Below are 18,469 nucleotides of genomic sequence, written 5' to 3' on the forward strand. Positions count from 1 at the left end.
GGAGCTGGCAGCCATGGTGCTGTAGGAGCCGGAGCAGGACCAGGAGGAGTGGGTGGAGGTCTAGGAGGAGGTGAAGGAAGAGGTCAAGGTGGAGCTGGACCAGGGGGCTATGGACCAGGTGGAGGTGGACCAGCTGGCTATAGACCAGGTGGAGCTGGTAGCAGATACCCCACAGGCGCTGGAACTGGTACAGGAACTGGCACTGGAAAACCACCTAAAAGTACGGCAGAAACATTATGTCACATACATTTTTAATAATGTAATTTAATCACATTCACATCATGTGTGAAAAGAAAAATGTATCCTAGTGTCTGTGAACTCACTGTCCCCTCTGTTTCAGGCTATGGGGAATCCGTTGGAGCTGGAGCTGGGCTTGGTGGTTATGGACCAGGAGGAACTGGGGCCGGACTAGGTGGAGCTGGAGCCAGACCAGGTGGGGCTGGGACCGGACAAGGTGGATATGGTGCCGGACCTAAAGGTTATGGACCAGGTGGAGCAGGGCCGGGAGGAGCTGGGGTCAGACCAGGTGGAGCAGAGGCCGGACCTGGTGGCTACGGTGCTGGGCCTGGAGGTTATGGACCAGGTGGAGCTGGGGTGGGACCAGGTGGATATGGACCAGGTGGAGCTGGGGTGGGACCAAGTGGATATGGACCAGGTGGAACTGGGGTGGGACCAGGTGGATATGGACCAGGTGGAGCTGGGGTGGGACCAGGTGGATATGGACCAGGTGGAGCTGGGGTGGGACCAGGTGGAGCTAGGGTGGGACCAGGTGGATATGGACCAGGTGGAGCTGGGGTGGGACCAGGTGGATATGGACCAGGTGGACCTGGGGTGGGACCAGGTGGATATGGACCAGGTGGAGCTGGAGCTCATAAATATGGTGAGTACATAATATTTTTTAGATGTTCTATTAATTCTCTCAAAGAATAATCTTTGTTCTCATGAAGTTCTTCCACTGACAGGTATGCTAAGTGGTGCCCTTGGAGGAGGACAAGCAGCTGGCCAGGGAAGAGTGCCAGGAGGGGGAGCAGGGACTGGACTAGGCCAGGGAGGAGTGCCTGGATCTGGGATTGGTGGTGGTATTGGTCCGGGTGCTGGGTATGGATCTGGTGTTGGAACTCATGGTGGTTATGGACCAGGAGGGGGTGCTGGGACCGGACTTGGTCAGGGAAGAGCTGGGGCTGGACCAGGTGGCTTTGGACCAGGTGGAGCTGGGGCTGGACAGGGAACTGGAGCTGGAGGTACTTGGACTGAAAATGACTGCTTTTAACTGTGGATCAATACAGCTCTCCACTCAGAAAAATGCACTTTAGATCAAACATAATTTGTGATGCATGTTTTGTATTGCAGGGTATGACGCAAATGCAAAAGCTCGTAAATATGGTGAGTATATCATATTTTTTGATGTTCCATTAATTCTCGCAAGGAAGAATCTTTGTGCTGATTAAGTTCTTCCACTGACAGGAATGCTAAGTGGTGCCCTTGGGACCCCAGGAGGAGGACAGGCAGCCGGCCTGGGAAGAGTGACAGGAGGGGGAGCAGGGACTGGACTAGGCCAGGGAGGAGTGCCTGGATCTGGGATTGGTGGTGGTATTGGTCCGGGTGCTGGGTATGGATCTGGTGTTGGAACTCATGGTGGTTATGGACCAGGAGGGGGTGCTGGGACCGGACTTGGTCAGGAAAGAGCTGGGGCTGGACCAGGTGGCTTTGGACCAGGTGGAGCTGGGGCTGGACAGGGAACTGGAGCTGGAGGTACTTGGACTGAAAATGACTGCTTTTAACTGTGGATCAATAGCAGCTCTCCACTCAGAAAAATGCACTTTAGAGCAAACATAATTTGTGATGCATGTTTTGTATTGCAGGGTATGACGCAAATGCAAAAGCTCGTAAATATGGTGAGTATTTCATATTTTTTGATGTTCCATTAATTCTCGCAAGGAATAATCTTTGTGCTGATTAAGTTCTTCCACTGACAGGAATGCTAAGTGGTGCCTTTGGGACCCCAGGAGGAGGACAGGCAGCCGGCCTGGGAAGAGTGCCAGGAGGGGGAGCAGGGACTGGACTAGGCCAGGGAGGAGTGCCTGGATCTGGGATTGGTGGAGGTCGAGGAGTCCCTGGTGGTTATGTTCCTGGTTCTGGATATGGAACTGTTGGTGGTTATGGACCAGGAGGGGGTGCTGGAACTGGACTTGGCCAGGGAGGAGTTGGGGCCATACCAGGTGGCTACGGGGCTGGGCCTGGTGGTTATGGACCAGGCGGAGCTGGACAGGGACAGGGTGCAGTGAAGCCAAACAAATCAGGTTATGGCTCCTCCTCCTTGGGTGGAGCTCACTTTGGACCAGGTGTGGAAGAAAACATACTTGTATCCCCTAAGTAGTTTTAACTGTCCAGGGTCTTGGTGTTGCTAAAACTGATGATGAATAGACATGTGCTTACGTTTTCACTAGTCTTCTTGCGCTTTTGAATTTACAATCAATCTGTTCTTCAGTTTACCTGTGTTAGGTGTGTTTAAGAAGGGAAATAGTTTGCAAACGTTCCATTTCTTTTGTGTTAGTCGTGAACGTTAGCTAACAGTGAAAACCCACATTTAAAATATATTTTTGGGATGCATTTTAAGATACATGTGAAATAATAAGGTATTTCTTTGGCCATTTTGAAATGTAAATATATTTGTAATACATACATTTGGAAATATATTATTTGGCCAATTCTTTGTATTTACCATGTATTTTACATTTTCCCACAAAAAATGTTTTTGGTATGGGAAGGTTAGTGTGCGGCGAACATAAGTGTCTGTTTCGGGTTTAAACTGCCAATACAAATAATGTGGCCATGTAGGGTTTCTATGTAGTAATAATAGCAAAGTTATTTGCACTTTGAATATTGCTGGTAAAAAGTCACAGTAATCCATACTAAAATTAGCTATTTGCAGCTTTACCATAACATTTTGGAATGTTCATTCAAATCGTTCAACTGAAATTATTAACGTTTGCCGCAAACAGCACCCTTGTTGAACTCACCTCTATCTTACACACACACACACACAAACACACACACACACACACACACACACACACACACACACACACACACACACACACACACACACCCTAACACACCTGTACCCGTTCTCCAGGAGGTGGAGCAGGTGGGGTACCTGGTGCTGGAGATGCCAGGCGAAGAGGAGGAGTACCAGGTGAGTTACCTGGGGTGTAAATATAGGGTGTACCTTGAGTTAGGTACAAGGTCAACTACCAAGGGGGTAGGAACATACAGTCAAAGGTGTAAGTATTCTCTGTAGCCTCTGCCTGTGTAGTTCAGGCTGGATGCCTTGTTTACTATGTCCTTTTTTTGTTAAACCCACACACACACACACACACACACACACACACACACACACACACACACACACACACACACAGACTCTGCCTAGAGCTGGCCGTCCAACCCAACTGAGCAACCAGGCAGAAGGATCTTGGTCAGGCAGGTGACCAAGGACCCAATGACCACTCTGACAGAACAACAGAGTTCCTTGGCTGAGATGGGAGAACCTGCCAGAAGGACAACAGTCTCTACAGCACTTCACCAAACTGGGCTTTATGGGAGAGTGGCAAGACGGAAGCCACTCCTGAGAAAGACGCACATGACGGCACGCCTGGAGTTTGCAAAAAGGCACGTGAAAGACTCTGAGAGCATAAGACAAAAGATTCTGTGGTCTGGTGAGACAAAAATGTAACTCTTTGGCCTGAATGCAAAGCGCTATGTCTGGAGAAAACCAGGCACAGCTCATCACCCGTCCAACACCATCCCTACCGTGAAGCATGGTGGTGGCAGCATCATGCTATGGGGATGCTTTTCAGCGGCAGGGACTGGGAGACTGGTAAGGATAGAGGGAACAATGAATGGAGCCAAATAAAGGCAAATCCTTGATGAGAACCTGCTTCAGACTGCAAACGACCTTAGACTGGGGGGAAGATTTACGTTCCAACAGGACAATGACCCAAAAAATACAGCCAAAGCAATGCTGGAATGGCCTCAGAACAAGTCCTTGAGTGGCCCAGCCAAAGGCCAGACTTGAATCCCATTTAACATTTTTGGAAAGACTTGATTGCTGTGCACCGCCACTCCCCGTCTAACTTAACAGAGCTTGTGAAAATCTGCAAGGAAGAATGGGAGAAAATCCCTAAATCCAGATATGCAAAGCTGCTACAGACATATCCAAGACGACTCAAAGCTGTAATCGTCGCCAAAGGCGCTTCTACAAAGTATTCACTCAGGGGTGTGAATACGAATGTAAATGTAATATTTCTGTATAACATTTTCAATACATTAGGATTTTTTTTTTTTCACTTTGTCACTATGGGGTATTGTGTGTAGATGGGTGAGATTTTTTAAAAATCTAATCCATTTTGAATTCAGGCTGTAACACAACAAAATATGGAATAAGTCAAGGGGTATGAATACTTTCTGAAGGCACTGTATATGTGATCACCTGAGGGGGTGGGCTGGGTGCAATAGAGATAAGACAGAATAACAAATGCCTGACAAAAAATGTACAGATGAAATAGCCAGTTTAGTAGGAGGGATCAGCTGTTTATTATGACTGATGTGGGTTTGTCTATTTCCTGTTATTTTTCTTCTCCTCTAGGAGGCTACGGAGTAGGAGAGGTGGGACAAGCAGGGCAGAAATGTAAGACATTCCGCTCTCTCTCAGTGCTCTGGGATAAACATCACTTCACATGTTAGAATTAATTACTGTCCTGATGCTCCAATACACATGTACGCACACTCGCATACACACACAAACATACTCACGCGCACACTTGATTGGACGCTTAAATGCATGCACGCACGCACACACTCACTCACTCACTCACTCACTCACTCACTCACTCACTCACTCACTCAGTTAATTAACACATGTTAATCTTGATTAGCCTGACACCTCACGCTCTATCTGAGTCAGAATAATTAACATACTAAATGAAACACAAGATCAGCTCAAGGACTCGCAAACCGTTTGCTAGTTTTTTGTCTTTTAGGGACTTGGTCTCACTTTGCTTAGTGATGAATTGAGTCAATACTACTTGACCTTATGGCACAACCCCTGATATATGAAATAGAAACGTTTCTGGCATTCCTGAGCTGTACTGGACACATAAGGTTTCAATTTAAATAGATTGACCCTCCTTGTCTTATCCTACTCTTCCAGCCAAGGCACAGAAGGCAGCCAAATACACAGCCATGCAGGGCTTCCTGGGAGCACGCAGCTACAGAGGTAAACAACAACAACACAAAAGCACAATGTCTTGTGTTATAAATAATATACAGTGGGGTCCAAAATGATTGACCTGCTTGATAAAGATGAGCAAAAATTACAATATAAAAACATGAGCTGGTTAAAAAAAGATGAGGAGGACAATGTCTCGCCAGTCACTGGTACAGAAATGGTTGATAAACGCTGTACTGTCAATGTTATGTGTCAGCACTACTGCCTGTGTTTAAGTAGGGTGTGTAGGGGCGGTGCAGGGGTCGGCAACAGGCAGCCGCGAGCCAAAACAAAGAGCTCTATTTTCATGTCATCTGACCAAAGCACCAGTTCCAATCCAAATGCCAATGCCGTTTAGCAAACTCTAAGCGTTTACATTTGTTGGATGACATAAAAATAGAGATCTTTGGCCATGCACACCAGTGGTGAGCTTGGTGTTGAAATGAGAATGCATAAGCAGAAAATAACCCCATATCTACAGAAAAATATGGTGGTGGATCTTTGAAGTTAAATATTCTTATTTGATTGTATGTAATTTGATCAAATGGCCCTGAGATGCTGTGCTGTGAATGGTCCTTCAGGGGGTGCCGACTGCCAGGGTAAATACTGCGGACGGAGGAGGAAGTGAGAGAGCAGCAAAAGGAAGTGACCTCATCAACAACATTGTGGCGCTACTGCATGATTCCAGAATGTACCGATTCTTCAACTACCAACATGTTCCCTTTTTTTCTTTTAAAGTGTAAATCTCAGGCAATGGCAAAACCAGAGGCTATGTTTGATATTTTTATCTGAAACTGTGATCATGTGTTTTATATTGTTCCTCACCTGTTCCCCCCCCGTGTACCCCTTTAAACCCCCCCCCCCCCCCCCCCCTCCCTCCTTATCCCCCCTGTGTACCCCATTTAGCACCACCACGAATCATGCTTGTTTAAAACACTGATACTAAGGCGTCCCACAATGGAGTGCCTCTAGACCTGTCTGTATGCTGACTAAACTGTCTGTTTTCTGACTAACATGTTTAACATCCCTCTATGAAGCTATGCTATGGACACAGGCCCAGACTTACTCAACGTTTGCACCTGCACTTTTCAATACACCTAGTTTTTGTTCAACCAACAATGTTTAGATGCAAACATTTACTAAATCTGGCCCAAGGCGTCTTGAGATATATACACACTGCTGATATAAATTAAAATCATAGGAGATATCTTTAGTGGTGATTTTACAACCACCATTTTAGATTTAGAACTGTGTCCCCTCTGAACCCTCAAAGGCAGTGTGTGTGTCCACAGCTATGCTCATGTTCTAACTCCGCTTCTAGTTTCAGCAGTTCTCTAAAAAAAGGGAGCTTATTGCCCTTAGAGCCATTAGTAAGAGTTTTAAGATCTTATATGCAGTCGTTTATAATGCCTTTACAGAATATATAGTAAGGTTTTAATAAGCCACTTGCCTGAAATATTATGAACATCTTTCTGAATGGCTGTATAACACCATGTGGAGTGCTATGAGTGTTTTGAATTCTTAATCACACCGATATGACTGTGTTAGTACAGCCATACAGCTTCAGTTGATATGACTGTGTTAGTACAGCCATACAGCTTCAGTTGATATGACTGTGTTAGTACAGCCATACAGCTTCAGTTGATATGACTGTGTTAGTACAGCCATACAGCTTCAGTTGATATGACTGTGTTAGTACAGCCATACAGCTTCAGTTGATATGACTATGTTAGTACAGCCAGACAGCTTCAGTTGATATGACTGTGTTAGTACAGCCAGACAGCTTCAGTTGATATGACTGTGTTAGTACAGCCAGACAGCTTCAGTTGATATGACTGTGTTAGTACAGCCAGACAGCTTCAGTTGATATGACTGTGTTAGTACAGCCAGACAGCTTCAGTTGATATGACTGTGTTAGAACAGCCATACAGCTTCAGTTGATATGACTGTGTTAGTACAGCCAGACAGCTTCAGTTGATATGACTGTGTTAGTACAGCCAGACAGCTTCAGTTGATATGACTGTGTTAGTACAGCCAGACAGCTTCAGTTGATATGACTGTGTTAGTACAGCCAGACAGCTTCAGTTGATATGACTGTGTTAGTACAGCCATATAGCTTCAGTTGATATGACTGTGTTAGTACAGCCATACAGCTTCAGTTGATATGACTGAAAAAGTGCAGGTTTATATTTACTTTATTTAAATCCTCATCTTGGCTTTACTTAGAGCAACAGTACCTACGGTCTGCATGTACATTTGCAGTTGATTAAAACTAATATTATAATCGTGCTAGTCGCCACAGACTGGGCTGTTTTCAGACCTATCACTGTAAAACATAATTAGTTCTGTTAACTCAAATTATTTGAGGAAACTGATTGCCTTGACTCATTAAATTAAAGTAACACATTACCAGTACTCAGTTCATTTAGTTTTAGTGACTTAGACGGTTATGTTTTGCAGTGAACTGTAGAGAGCATTGGATAACTGCAGACTGTTGACAAAAGCCTAAATTAAACGAGACACGTTTTTTACATGCGTGAATTCACGCAGGAAATAGAATGCACAGGAGTGAATGAGAGACAACAAATGGGCCTCAACAGCATCATTGCGCATCAAATTAGAAAGCAAGTCTATTTCTCTCACATCTACACAAAGCAATGCTGGTAAAATTAGCAAAAACATTGCTAGAAAATAGACTGTTTGCATCGTTACATCTGGAATTGTGAAATGTATAGTTAAAAAGTGTCTATTTAGCGTTGATACGTTTAACTGCCAATACCAATACATATTTGAAAACAATGGCAGCCTACCTTGTTGATTTCGATCACAGGCATATAGCCTAGGCCAGGGGTCTCCAACCTTTTCTAGCATGAGAGCTACTTAAAAAAATGAAACATGTTGCGAAGAAAAAAATGTATAGCTTTCAAATAGGCACATTCTTCTCTTCTCCTCTCCCCTGCAACTTTTCCCTGGGTCCTTAGTGTACAAGAGAAAGTAGTGCACTATGTTTTCTGTCAATATACCTGGTCAAATAATAGTTAATAAACAACTCTAAGTGGAGCCCTATAAAGTCTGTGATTCTTTTCTCCAAAATTATGTTTTCAATTTCCCAAACTATGTTTTCTCAGTTTTAGATTTCCTGGTTTTAGATTGTTTTTGTTTTTTAATCTCAAAATTACAATTGTTCATAGAGAAACAACGAAAGTGGCTGTTCTGAGTCCATGTCAATGGTTAAATCACATCAGAATACCTTTTTTTTTAGGTCTGGAGGAAAACTAACAAGTAGGTAGCTTAGTGGGTAACAGCGTTGTGCCAGTAACCGAAAGGTCGCTGGTTCTAATCCCTGAGCCGACTAGGTGAAAAATCAGTCGATGTGCCCTTAAGCAAGACACTTAACCCTAATTGCTCCTGTAAGTTGCTCTGGATAAGAGCGTCTGCTAAATGATTAAAATGTAAATTTGAATGTAATTCCCCTTTAATTGTGCATCTAGCGAGTGAGGAATGTGCAGTCTAATTTCCCAGTCTAACAATGGTTCTGTATTGCTGCTGCTCATTTCATGGCAAAGTTAGCAAATAACAAATAATAGTTACGGGCAATACTGCCGGAAATTAATTGGCAGATATTGTGTTAGGATTTCTAGCCAATAGTGGCTAACAAGGGGTGGGATAATGCCAATGTTGCGTTGATTAGTTAGTAGCTGGGAGCTTGCAGGGTCGGATACTTGTGAGATTTGTTTATGACTGTTTGTGATGGAACACATGAAAAATCGCATATACTTTCAGAATTGTTTGGCGAGCTACTCATAGGTGGGCTGCGAGCTACTTGTAGCTCGCGATCGACCTGTTGGAGACCCCTGGCCTAGGCAGGCTACGGCTGGGAAACTTGAGGAACTCCGATTTCAAGAGAGAATACTGTTATGTAGAAAGAACGAGACTAGCTAAATTCTTTATAAACTGCTCGGGTTTATTAGCTACAACTCTCCTCATGTTCATGAGCTTGCATAACAATTATTTAGCCCGTGCAGGCAGGTACGGTGGCTCCCGTAGGACATCTAAGGTGAGTCAAAAGGAACACACAACAATAGTTCCCACGGGCTACATAGCGAACATAACAAATACAACTGTTTATTATGGATTTTCATGACAATGACATTTGCATATGCTACGCAGTGTATGTGAATTGATGCTCGCCTCTCGCAAGCAAATTTCACACTGTTGACAGGCGTCTCCTAGTGTAATTTTGGCTTAACACTGATGCAGTTCAAGTCTTTTCACTCTGAACTTGACTAGTTCATTTGTTTACTTTAGCTTTTTAAATTATGAAGAAAAAAATGCTACAACATTTTTGTAGTCTTTTAACCTTAAATTTCAACAATGTCTACTCTTCTGATTTAAAAAAATAAAGTGCTTTATTTTTTTTACATTGTCTTTGAATGCTCTGTGACACTAGTGTTACCTGAGGTGTCATGTTACATGTTTAATGAAGCTTTGTCATCTTGAGTATTATCTATCATCTATGGGCTTTACTCTAGTGTTTATCTCATTGAGCCCAGACAGACAAAGATCATCTGTGTTTTACCTTTGAAGAGAATTATGCACTTTTCTTTTACACAGTACACAGTTTTTAAATAAAGAAATTACCTGAATGTTGTGTTATGAGTCTAACCTTTTCCAACACACGCATGCACGCTGACACACACACACACCACTGTAGTGACTGTCTCCTTTTTTTAGCAGCAAGGGGAAACAGATACACCCCTCCCTCCCAGGCACATGGAATTCTGCTCCCAGCATTAACCACAGTGTTCCTCTGCTGGCCTGGCATGCTATACCACCACTGTAACCCTGAGTTACGGCCTGGGGCTATGCGTAGCATTAACAGAACTACAATATATGTGACTGACTGATGCTGGGGGGAAAAACACTTGTTGCACTTCAGCTATTGCAAAAGAGGAGTGTTTGGAGTTATAAAAAAACATTAAAAGCTCAGTGCACTACTTTTGTGAAGATACATATTTTTTATAAAATACAATTGCCCGAGCTATAGATGGCTATCAGTCTGCTAATACAGGACTAGTAAAGGCCCAGTGCACTACTTTCGTGAAAAAAAAGATATACAGTATATGTGACTCGATTCAGGAAACGTATCGTATGTCGCACGTCACTACTTCACAGGAGAGGCATTTGAACATTTATTTGATCAAAATGCGTTTTTGTTTGGCAGAAATTCCTTCTGGAACATGTGAACTTTCATGTGCCTTAATAACAAACTTGTATGATATCTGTAAATATGAAAAATATATAAATAATAAAAGCCTAGTTGGTTTAGCCACGGAAAAAGACAGGAACCTTCCCGCTAGCCATGATTGGCTGAGATAATTAATATGCTGGACATGCTGAGAGATGAGTTTGGATTGGTCTGCCATGTAGCACCTTCTGTCTATAACATGAGCTGCTCGGTATGTGTAAATAATCCTTTCTACAGCAACTTTTTTGAAAAATATCATGGAGAACTGCAAAAGTGTTGCTACTGCTCTCAATAACATTGATGGCCTGAATTTATCAGGCGCTATCGATAAAGGTCAGTGGGAAAAAGTTGTGATGGACTACTTTCATGCTGACTCTCTCTGACTCTGAAAATGAATCAGACAATGAGGAAATCCCTGATTTAGGTAAAAACATTTTAATTGAACCAGACATTGTAGAGTCTTCTGATGACAGTGATGGAACAGAAATGGCGATCAACAGTGTTGTTGTCACGAAAGAAGTTGACCGAGTTTTGAAATCAGTGGAATGTCTGGTAGAAGCAGAGTATGATAAGGAGATGAATAGAATTCTGCCGTTTGATTACAAATGCAGAGGGAGTCGAAAAGAGAACACAGAATGCTGTTGTATAAAACACCTGTCTCCGGATTACATCTTCAAACTAAGAGAAACCATGGCATCCGTGACAGAGAGGGATGAAGATCTGATGATTCTTATGGCATTGCACATGGTCAGTGTGAACCAGAATGACTTGACACAACAGCCAAGCAAGCTTTACAAATAAAACGGAAACGACACAGGACGTCTTATTTAATGAAAGGAGTTGCAGTCTGCCATGAAACGTTCATCCATGTATACGGGTGAGAGTCTAGCTACATTTTCAGATATTATACGTTTCTAATTTTGTCAGAAAGTTGTTTTCATTGCAAGTTAAAGCGTACTGTTCGCTAGCTAGCTAACGTTAGCTGGCTGGCCCACTAGCTAACTTTACGCGTATGATCTGTGTAGCAATATTATCTCCAGAAAGCCATTTGCATTACCAGTTATAGCCTAATGTTAGCTAGCTAACTAACATTAAACCTAGTTGGTTAGTTTTAGCTAGCTATGACAATCGGTTTGTATTGCTAGTACTCTAAGGGTTGGGATTATGGTTCATTGTTTAGCTAGCTAGCTACATGTCTAAACAAAAGACTCGACTTTGCCAGATGATTATGACCCATCAAGTTAGCCAGGTGTGTCTGACGGTGATTACGGCTATCTATTATATAATCATGCTAAAATATTTGTGTCTGGAATTTGTCTTTCAGCATCAGTAGAACACGCCTGACCAGTAATACAAGGAGAATAGTCTAATGCCTCCCATCAAAAAGAGAGCCGGCCCAAGCAAGCACAGGTTACACCTGAAGTATGAGGACTTGCAGCAAGTTGTGAACTTCATCAACAACTATGCAGAGGATAATGCAATAGTATTACCAGGACGCCACCCAGGACACAAACACTTTGGTGGAAAGCTGCTGCCATCTCATGTGACAAAAGCAGTGGTGTGGCGTCACTACAAGGAATTGATGACAACACTTGGTATGTAAAGCATAAACAACACATCTTTTGATTATTTCATTTACCCCGAACATGATTGGAACTACTTTTATTGATCTCACATTATTTGTGTATTTTTCAGAGTTACATGTAGTCGGGCTGTCTTCCTTCAGGAATATGTGGAGAAAATGTCTGCCCTACATCTCAAGCACTAAGCCCAGGACAGACCTGTGCTGGCAGTGCCAGAGGAACAACTATCAGGTCTTCACATATGCCAATCTGCCAGAAGTCGTTAAATCAGCCAAGCAGCTTTTCAGAAAGACCAGAGTGAACACTTTGTCAGAGATTGCTGGTGTGGTGATGGACAGCACTGTGACAGGGGTCAACATCCCACAGCTTGTTGGATTGGAGGATGGTACGGTGCTGGTGGAAAGCTATGGCTGGCAATAACACCTGACTCCGTACTTCAGGCCGCTGCCACAGATCAAGCAGTACCAGCACTTCAGGTGAATATAATTTTAATTGCATTGTATGAGGTTATTCTTATTATCTCAACCTGGGAGGTCAATTGATGTTATGGAAGGTTGTAATGTCTTCTCTAATTTTTGTCTATTTTCCTGTTTTACAGCTTCCATGCTCTGGAGTCTGGTGTTGTTGTTGCCAAGGAGTGTTCGGACTCAGTCGGGACAAGATTTCAGCTGCTGCGCAATGCTGACGTCCTTCCTCCTATAGATGGTCTGCCTGTACACCACCTAGACTGGACACAACTAGACAAACTTATATTTTTGAGAAGATCAGGGAGTTTTGCGACGAAAAGGGCATGGACATCACATGGCCTACACCAAAGTCAAGGGCAGGACAGAAACAGGCTCTCTGAATATAGATTCCCTTGTTCAAGCGTGGTGCGGACGGACCAGTTCATCACTGGGGGGGGGGGGGATTCTGCAGTATCTCTATTTACATTCATATTACTCTCTCCTAACACACACAAGCCATACGTTGCTGCTACTATTTTTTTTTTTATCCTGCTGCTCAGCCACTTATTGTATATATATAACTACCTTGTCTATCACCAGTATCACTAATATCATTACTTATATTGTTCTTGTACATACTGTATATTATTTTGTTCTTTCTCTACTGGCATTGACACTTTTTGTTCTTTTTTTTTTTTTAAATATATTGACAATTTCTATTTTTGATATGGCTAGTATGCAAATATGCAAGTAATCATTTTACTGTACCGTTTACACCTTCTGTATCCTGTGCATGTGACAAATACACTTTGAATTTATTTAATATAGTGTGGGTTTACCAGAGATGGTAATGTGAAGAACAACATGACCTGCACCAAAGTCAGATTAGGATAGACAGTAGGCCAAGGACTAGATAAAGTGTATTTTTCATTATTGTAGGCTACTACTTTTACCACTTTATGTCTTGAAATCTTTGGTTGTTTACTACACTACTCACTCTGTTTAGCACGTGGCCTCACATGTGAATCCTTAAGGCTAAGGATTAAAAGAGTGTGAACAATGCTGAATGGGTGGACAAACAAGAGCTCTCCAGTAGTGTACCAAAACATTCAAGTGCCATTTTCTTAAAAGTTGGGTTACAAGTTTATCAAATTTCAAAGCAGAATTACTTTCCCATTGTTCCTCAACTGCAGTTTATGATATACAATTTTCTAGCTCTGAGTCCTACTTTTATGTAAAAAACACAATTTCAAATGTTGCTACATAAGACCGAATCGAGGCGGTGAGTAACATACATACACTACCAGTCTAAAGTTTGGACACACCTACTCATTCAAGGGTTTTTCTTTATTTGTACTATTTTTACATTGTAGAATGATAGTGAAGACATCAAAAGTATGAAATAAAACATATGGAATCATTTAGTAAACACCCTTTGCCTTGATGACAGCTTTGCACACTCTTGGCATTCTCTCAACTAGCTTCACATGGAATGCTTTTCCAACAGTTTTGAAGGAGTTCCCATATATGCTGAGCACTTGTTGGCTGCTTTTCCTTCACTCTGCGGTCCGACTCATCCCAAACCATCTCAATTGGGTTGAGGTCGGGGGATTGTGGAGGCCAGGTCATCTGATGCAGCACTCCATCACTCTCCTTCTTGGTAAAATAGCCCTTACACAGCTTGGAGGTGTGTTGGGTCATTGTCCTGTTGAAAAACAAATGCTAGTCCCACTAAGCCCAAACCAGATGGGATGGCATATCGCTGTAGAATGCTGTGGTAGCCATGCTGGTTAAGTGTGCCTTGAATTCTAAATAAATCACAGAAAGTGTCACCAGCAAAGCACCCCCATACCATAACACCTCCTCATTTTACATTTTCACATTTGAGTCATTTAGCAGACGCTCTTATCCAGAGCGACTTACAGTTAGTGAGTGCATACATTTTCATACTGGCCCCCCGTGGGAATCGAACCCACAACCCTGACGTTGCAAACGCCACGCTCTACCAACTGAGCTACACGGACTCCTCCTCCATGCTTTACGGTGGGAAATACACATGCGGAGATCATCCGTTCACCCACACCGCGTCTCACAAAGACACAGCGGTTGGAACCAAACATCTCAAATTTGGACTCCAGACCAAAGGACACATTTCCACCGGTCTAATGTCCATTGCTCGTGTTTCTTGGCCCAAGCAGGTATCTTCTTCTTATTGGTGTCCTTTAGTAGTGGTTTCTTTGCAGCAATTTGACCATGAAGGCCTGATTCACACAGTCCCCTCTGAAAAGTTGATGTTGAGATGTGTCTGTTACTTGAACTCCGTGAAGCATTTATTTGGGCTGCAATTTCGGAGGCTGGTAACTCTAATGAACTTATCCTCTGTAGCAGAGGTAACTCTGGGTCTTCCATTCCTGTGGCGGTCCTCATGAGAGCCAGTTTCATCATAGCACTTGATGGTTTTTGCGACTGCACAAACGTTCCGTATTGACTGCCCTTCATGTCTTCAAGTAATGATGGACTGTCGTTTCTCTTTGCTTATTTGAGCTGTTCTTGCCCTAATATGGACTTGGTCTTATACCAAATAGGGCTATCTTCTGTATACCCCCCCTACCTTGTCACAACACTGATTGGCTCAAACGCATTAAGAAGGAAAGAAATTCCACAAATTAACTTTTAAGAAGGCACACCTGTTAATTGAAATGCATTCCAGATGACTACCTTATGAATCTGGTTGAGAGAATGCCAAGAGTGTGCAAAGCTGTCATCAAGGCAAAGGGTGGCTACTTTGAAAAATCTTTAACAGTTTTTTGGTTACTACATGATTCCATATGTGTTATTTCATAGTTTTGACATCTTCACTATTATTCTACAATATAGAAAATAGTAAATGTAAAGAAAAAGCCTTGAATGAGTAGGTGTTGCCAACCTTTTGACTGGTACTGTATATTTACCAAATTAATATATGGGGGATTGGAAATGATGCAGACAATTACATTGATAGAAGCCACAATCTATCTGCAATATTTAAGCTGATCTACCCCAAAGAGGCCATATCCCTTCCCCCAAAAAAACAAAAAGATAGCTAGCTAACAAACGATAGTTGATTGAAACAGTGTCCAACAACAGTCAAATGTCAGACTTAGCTAGCTAATGTTAACTACATTTATACAGGCACAGACATAGCTAGCTAGCTAGCTAACATTAGCTAGCCAGACGTTGACAAAAAATATACATTTCTATATATTCCGTGACAACATGTAGCTAAAGCATCAATGTTAACGGTAAGCTCCAGTAAGCTAGCGAGGCTAAAGTTATCTAGCTAACTAGAAAGCTAATGTAGCTACCAGAACACAAGAAAATAGCTTGTTAGCTAACACTCGAGCTAGCAGGCAAGAGGTTGATTTGAGGTAGCTAGCTAACTTAGCTAGCTAGCTAGTTAACATTAGCTAGCTACCTGAAAAAAAGTAATTGCCTGAGATAAAATGTATTTATGATAGGACATACCTATTTAACCTGAATGACCATCAAATAATTAGTACGCTACCGAAGTTTTATCAACACATTGATTGTAGTACTCGTTTAGGAAAAACATAGATCACTGCTACTTGCCTTTTCGAGATGCCTACAAGGACCTCCTCCGCCCTACCTTCGGCAAATCACGACTCCATTTTGCTCCTCCCTTCCTATAGGCATAAACCCAAACAGGAAGTACCCGTGGTAAGGATTGTTCAACGCTGGTCTCACCAATGGAAATCCATCCTTTAAGAATGTATTGATCATGTGGAAAGGGATATGTACCGGGTAGCTTCTGAGAATAACATTGACAGTTACATGGACATGGTGACTGAGTTCATCAAGAAGAGTATAGGGGATGTTGTTCCCACGGTGACTATTAAATCCTACCCAAATCAGAAACCGTGGATAGATGGCAGCATTCACGCAAAACTGAAAGCGCGAACCACCGCATTTAACCATGGCAAGGTGACTAGCAATATGGTCGAATACAAACAGTGTAGTTATTTCCTCCGTAAGGCAATCAAACAGGCAAAACGTCAATAGAGACAAAGTGGAGTCGCAATTCAACGGCTCAGAGACGAGACGTATGTGGCAGGGTTTACAGACAATCACGGATTATAAAGGGAAAACCAGCCACGTCGCGGGCACCGACGTCTTGCTCCCAGACAAGCTAAACACCTTCTTCGCCCGCTTTGAGGAAAACACAGTGCCACCAACGCGGCCCGCTCCCAAGGACTGTGAGCTCTCATTCTCCGTGGCCGACGTGAGTAAGACATTTAAGCGTATTAACCCACGCAAGGCTGCCGGCCCAGACAGCATCCCTAGCCGCGTCCTCAGAGCATGCGCAGACCAGTTGGCTGGAGGGTTTACGGACATATTCAATCTCTCCCTATCCCACACAGTCTGCTGTCCCCACTTGCTTCAAGTTGTCCATCATTGTTCCTGTACCCAAGAAAGCAAAGGTAACTGAACTAAATGACTATCGCCCCGTAGCACTCACTTCGGTCATCATGAAGTGCTTTGAGAGGCTAGTTAAGGATCATATCACCTCTACCTTACCTGCCACCCTAGACCCACTTCAATTTGCATACCGCCCCAATAGATTCACAGATGATGCAATCGTCATCGCATTGTACACTGCCCTATCCCATCTGGACAAGAAGAATACCTACGTCAGAATGCTGTTCATTGACTATAGCTCAGCCTTCAACACCATAGTACCCTCCAAGCTCATCATTAAGCTCGGGGCCCTGGGTCTGAACCCCGCCCTGTGCAACTGGGTCCTGGACTTCCTGACGGGCCGCTCCCAGGTGGTGAAGGGAGTAAACAACACCTCCACTTCGCTGATCCTCAACACAGGGACCCCACAAGGGTGCGTGCTCAGCCCCCTCCTGTACTCCCTGTTCACCCATAACTGCGTGGCCACGCACGCCTCCAACTCAATCATCAAGTTTGCAGATTACACAACAGTAGTAGGCCTGATTACCAACAATGATGAGACAGCCTACAGGGATGAGGTGAGGGCCCTAGGAGTGTGGTGCCAGGAAAATAACCTCTCACCCAACGTCAACAAAACAAAGGAGCTGATTGTGGACTTCAGGAAACAGCAGAGGGAGCAAACCCCTATCCACATCGCCGGACCGCAGTGGAGAAGGTGGAAAGCTTCAAGTTCCTCGGCGTACACATCACTAACAATCTGAAATGGTCCACCCACACAGACAGTGTGGTGAAGAAGGCGCTCTTCAACCTCAGGAGGCTGAAGAAATTTGGCTTGGAACCAAAAACCCTCACAAACTTTTACAGATGCACAATTGAGAGCTTCCTGTCAGGCTGTATCACTGCCTGGTACAGGAACTGCACCGCCCGCAACCACAGGGCTCTCCAGAGGGTGGTACAGTCTGCCCAACACATCACCGGGGGCACACTGCCTGCCCTCCAGGACACCTACAGCACCCGATGTCACAGGAAGGCCAAAAAGATCATCAACCTCCTGAGCCACTGCCTGTTCACCCCGCTATCATCCAGAAGGCGAGGTCAGTACAGGTGCATCATAGCTGGGACCGAGAGACTGAAAAACAGCTTCTATCGCAAGGCCATCAGACTGTTAAATAGCCATCACTAGCCGGCTACCACCCTGATACTCAACCCTGCACCTTAGAGGCTGCTGCCCTATATACACTGCTCAAAAAAATAAAGGGAACACTTAAACATCACAATGTAACTCCAAGTCAATCACACTTCTGTGAAATCAAACTGTCCACTTAGGAAGCAACACTGATTGACAATACATTTCACATGCTGTTGTGCAAATGGAATAGAAAACAGGTGGAAATTATAGGCAATTAGCAAGACACCCCCAATAAAGGACTGGTTTTGCAGGTGGGGACCACAGACCACTTCTCAGTTC

General features: G+C 43.5%; 1 protein-coding gene across 1 annotated transcript in view; it reads left to right on the plus strand.

Moving 5' to 3' along the window:
- Window positions 1–11,886: 11,886 nt before the first annotated feature.
- The window catches only part of LOC311143172 (septin-2B-like), a gene marked incomplete at both ends in the record, with an annotated part of 43,707 nt that continues 37,124 nt past the window's right edge, over window positions 11,887–18,469 (plus strand). Inside the window, 3 exons of the mRNA XM_084178957.1 lie at window positions 11,887–12,112; window positions 12,213–12,513; window positions 12,699–12,813. Of these exons, the coding sequence (XP_084035083.1) occupies window positions 11,887–12,112; window positions 12,213–12,513; window positions 12,699–12,813 (642 nt within the window). The remainder of the gene's footprint in view (window positions 12,113–12,212; window positions 12,514–12,698; window positions 12,814–18,469) is intronic.

Source organism: Coregonus lavaretus (assembly GCF_964263955.1).
Source record: "Coregonus lavaretus genome assembly, chromosome: 15".
Lineage (NCBI taxonomy): Eukaryota > Metazoa > Chordata > Actinopteri > Salmoniformes > Salmonidae > Coregonus > Coregonus lavaretus.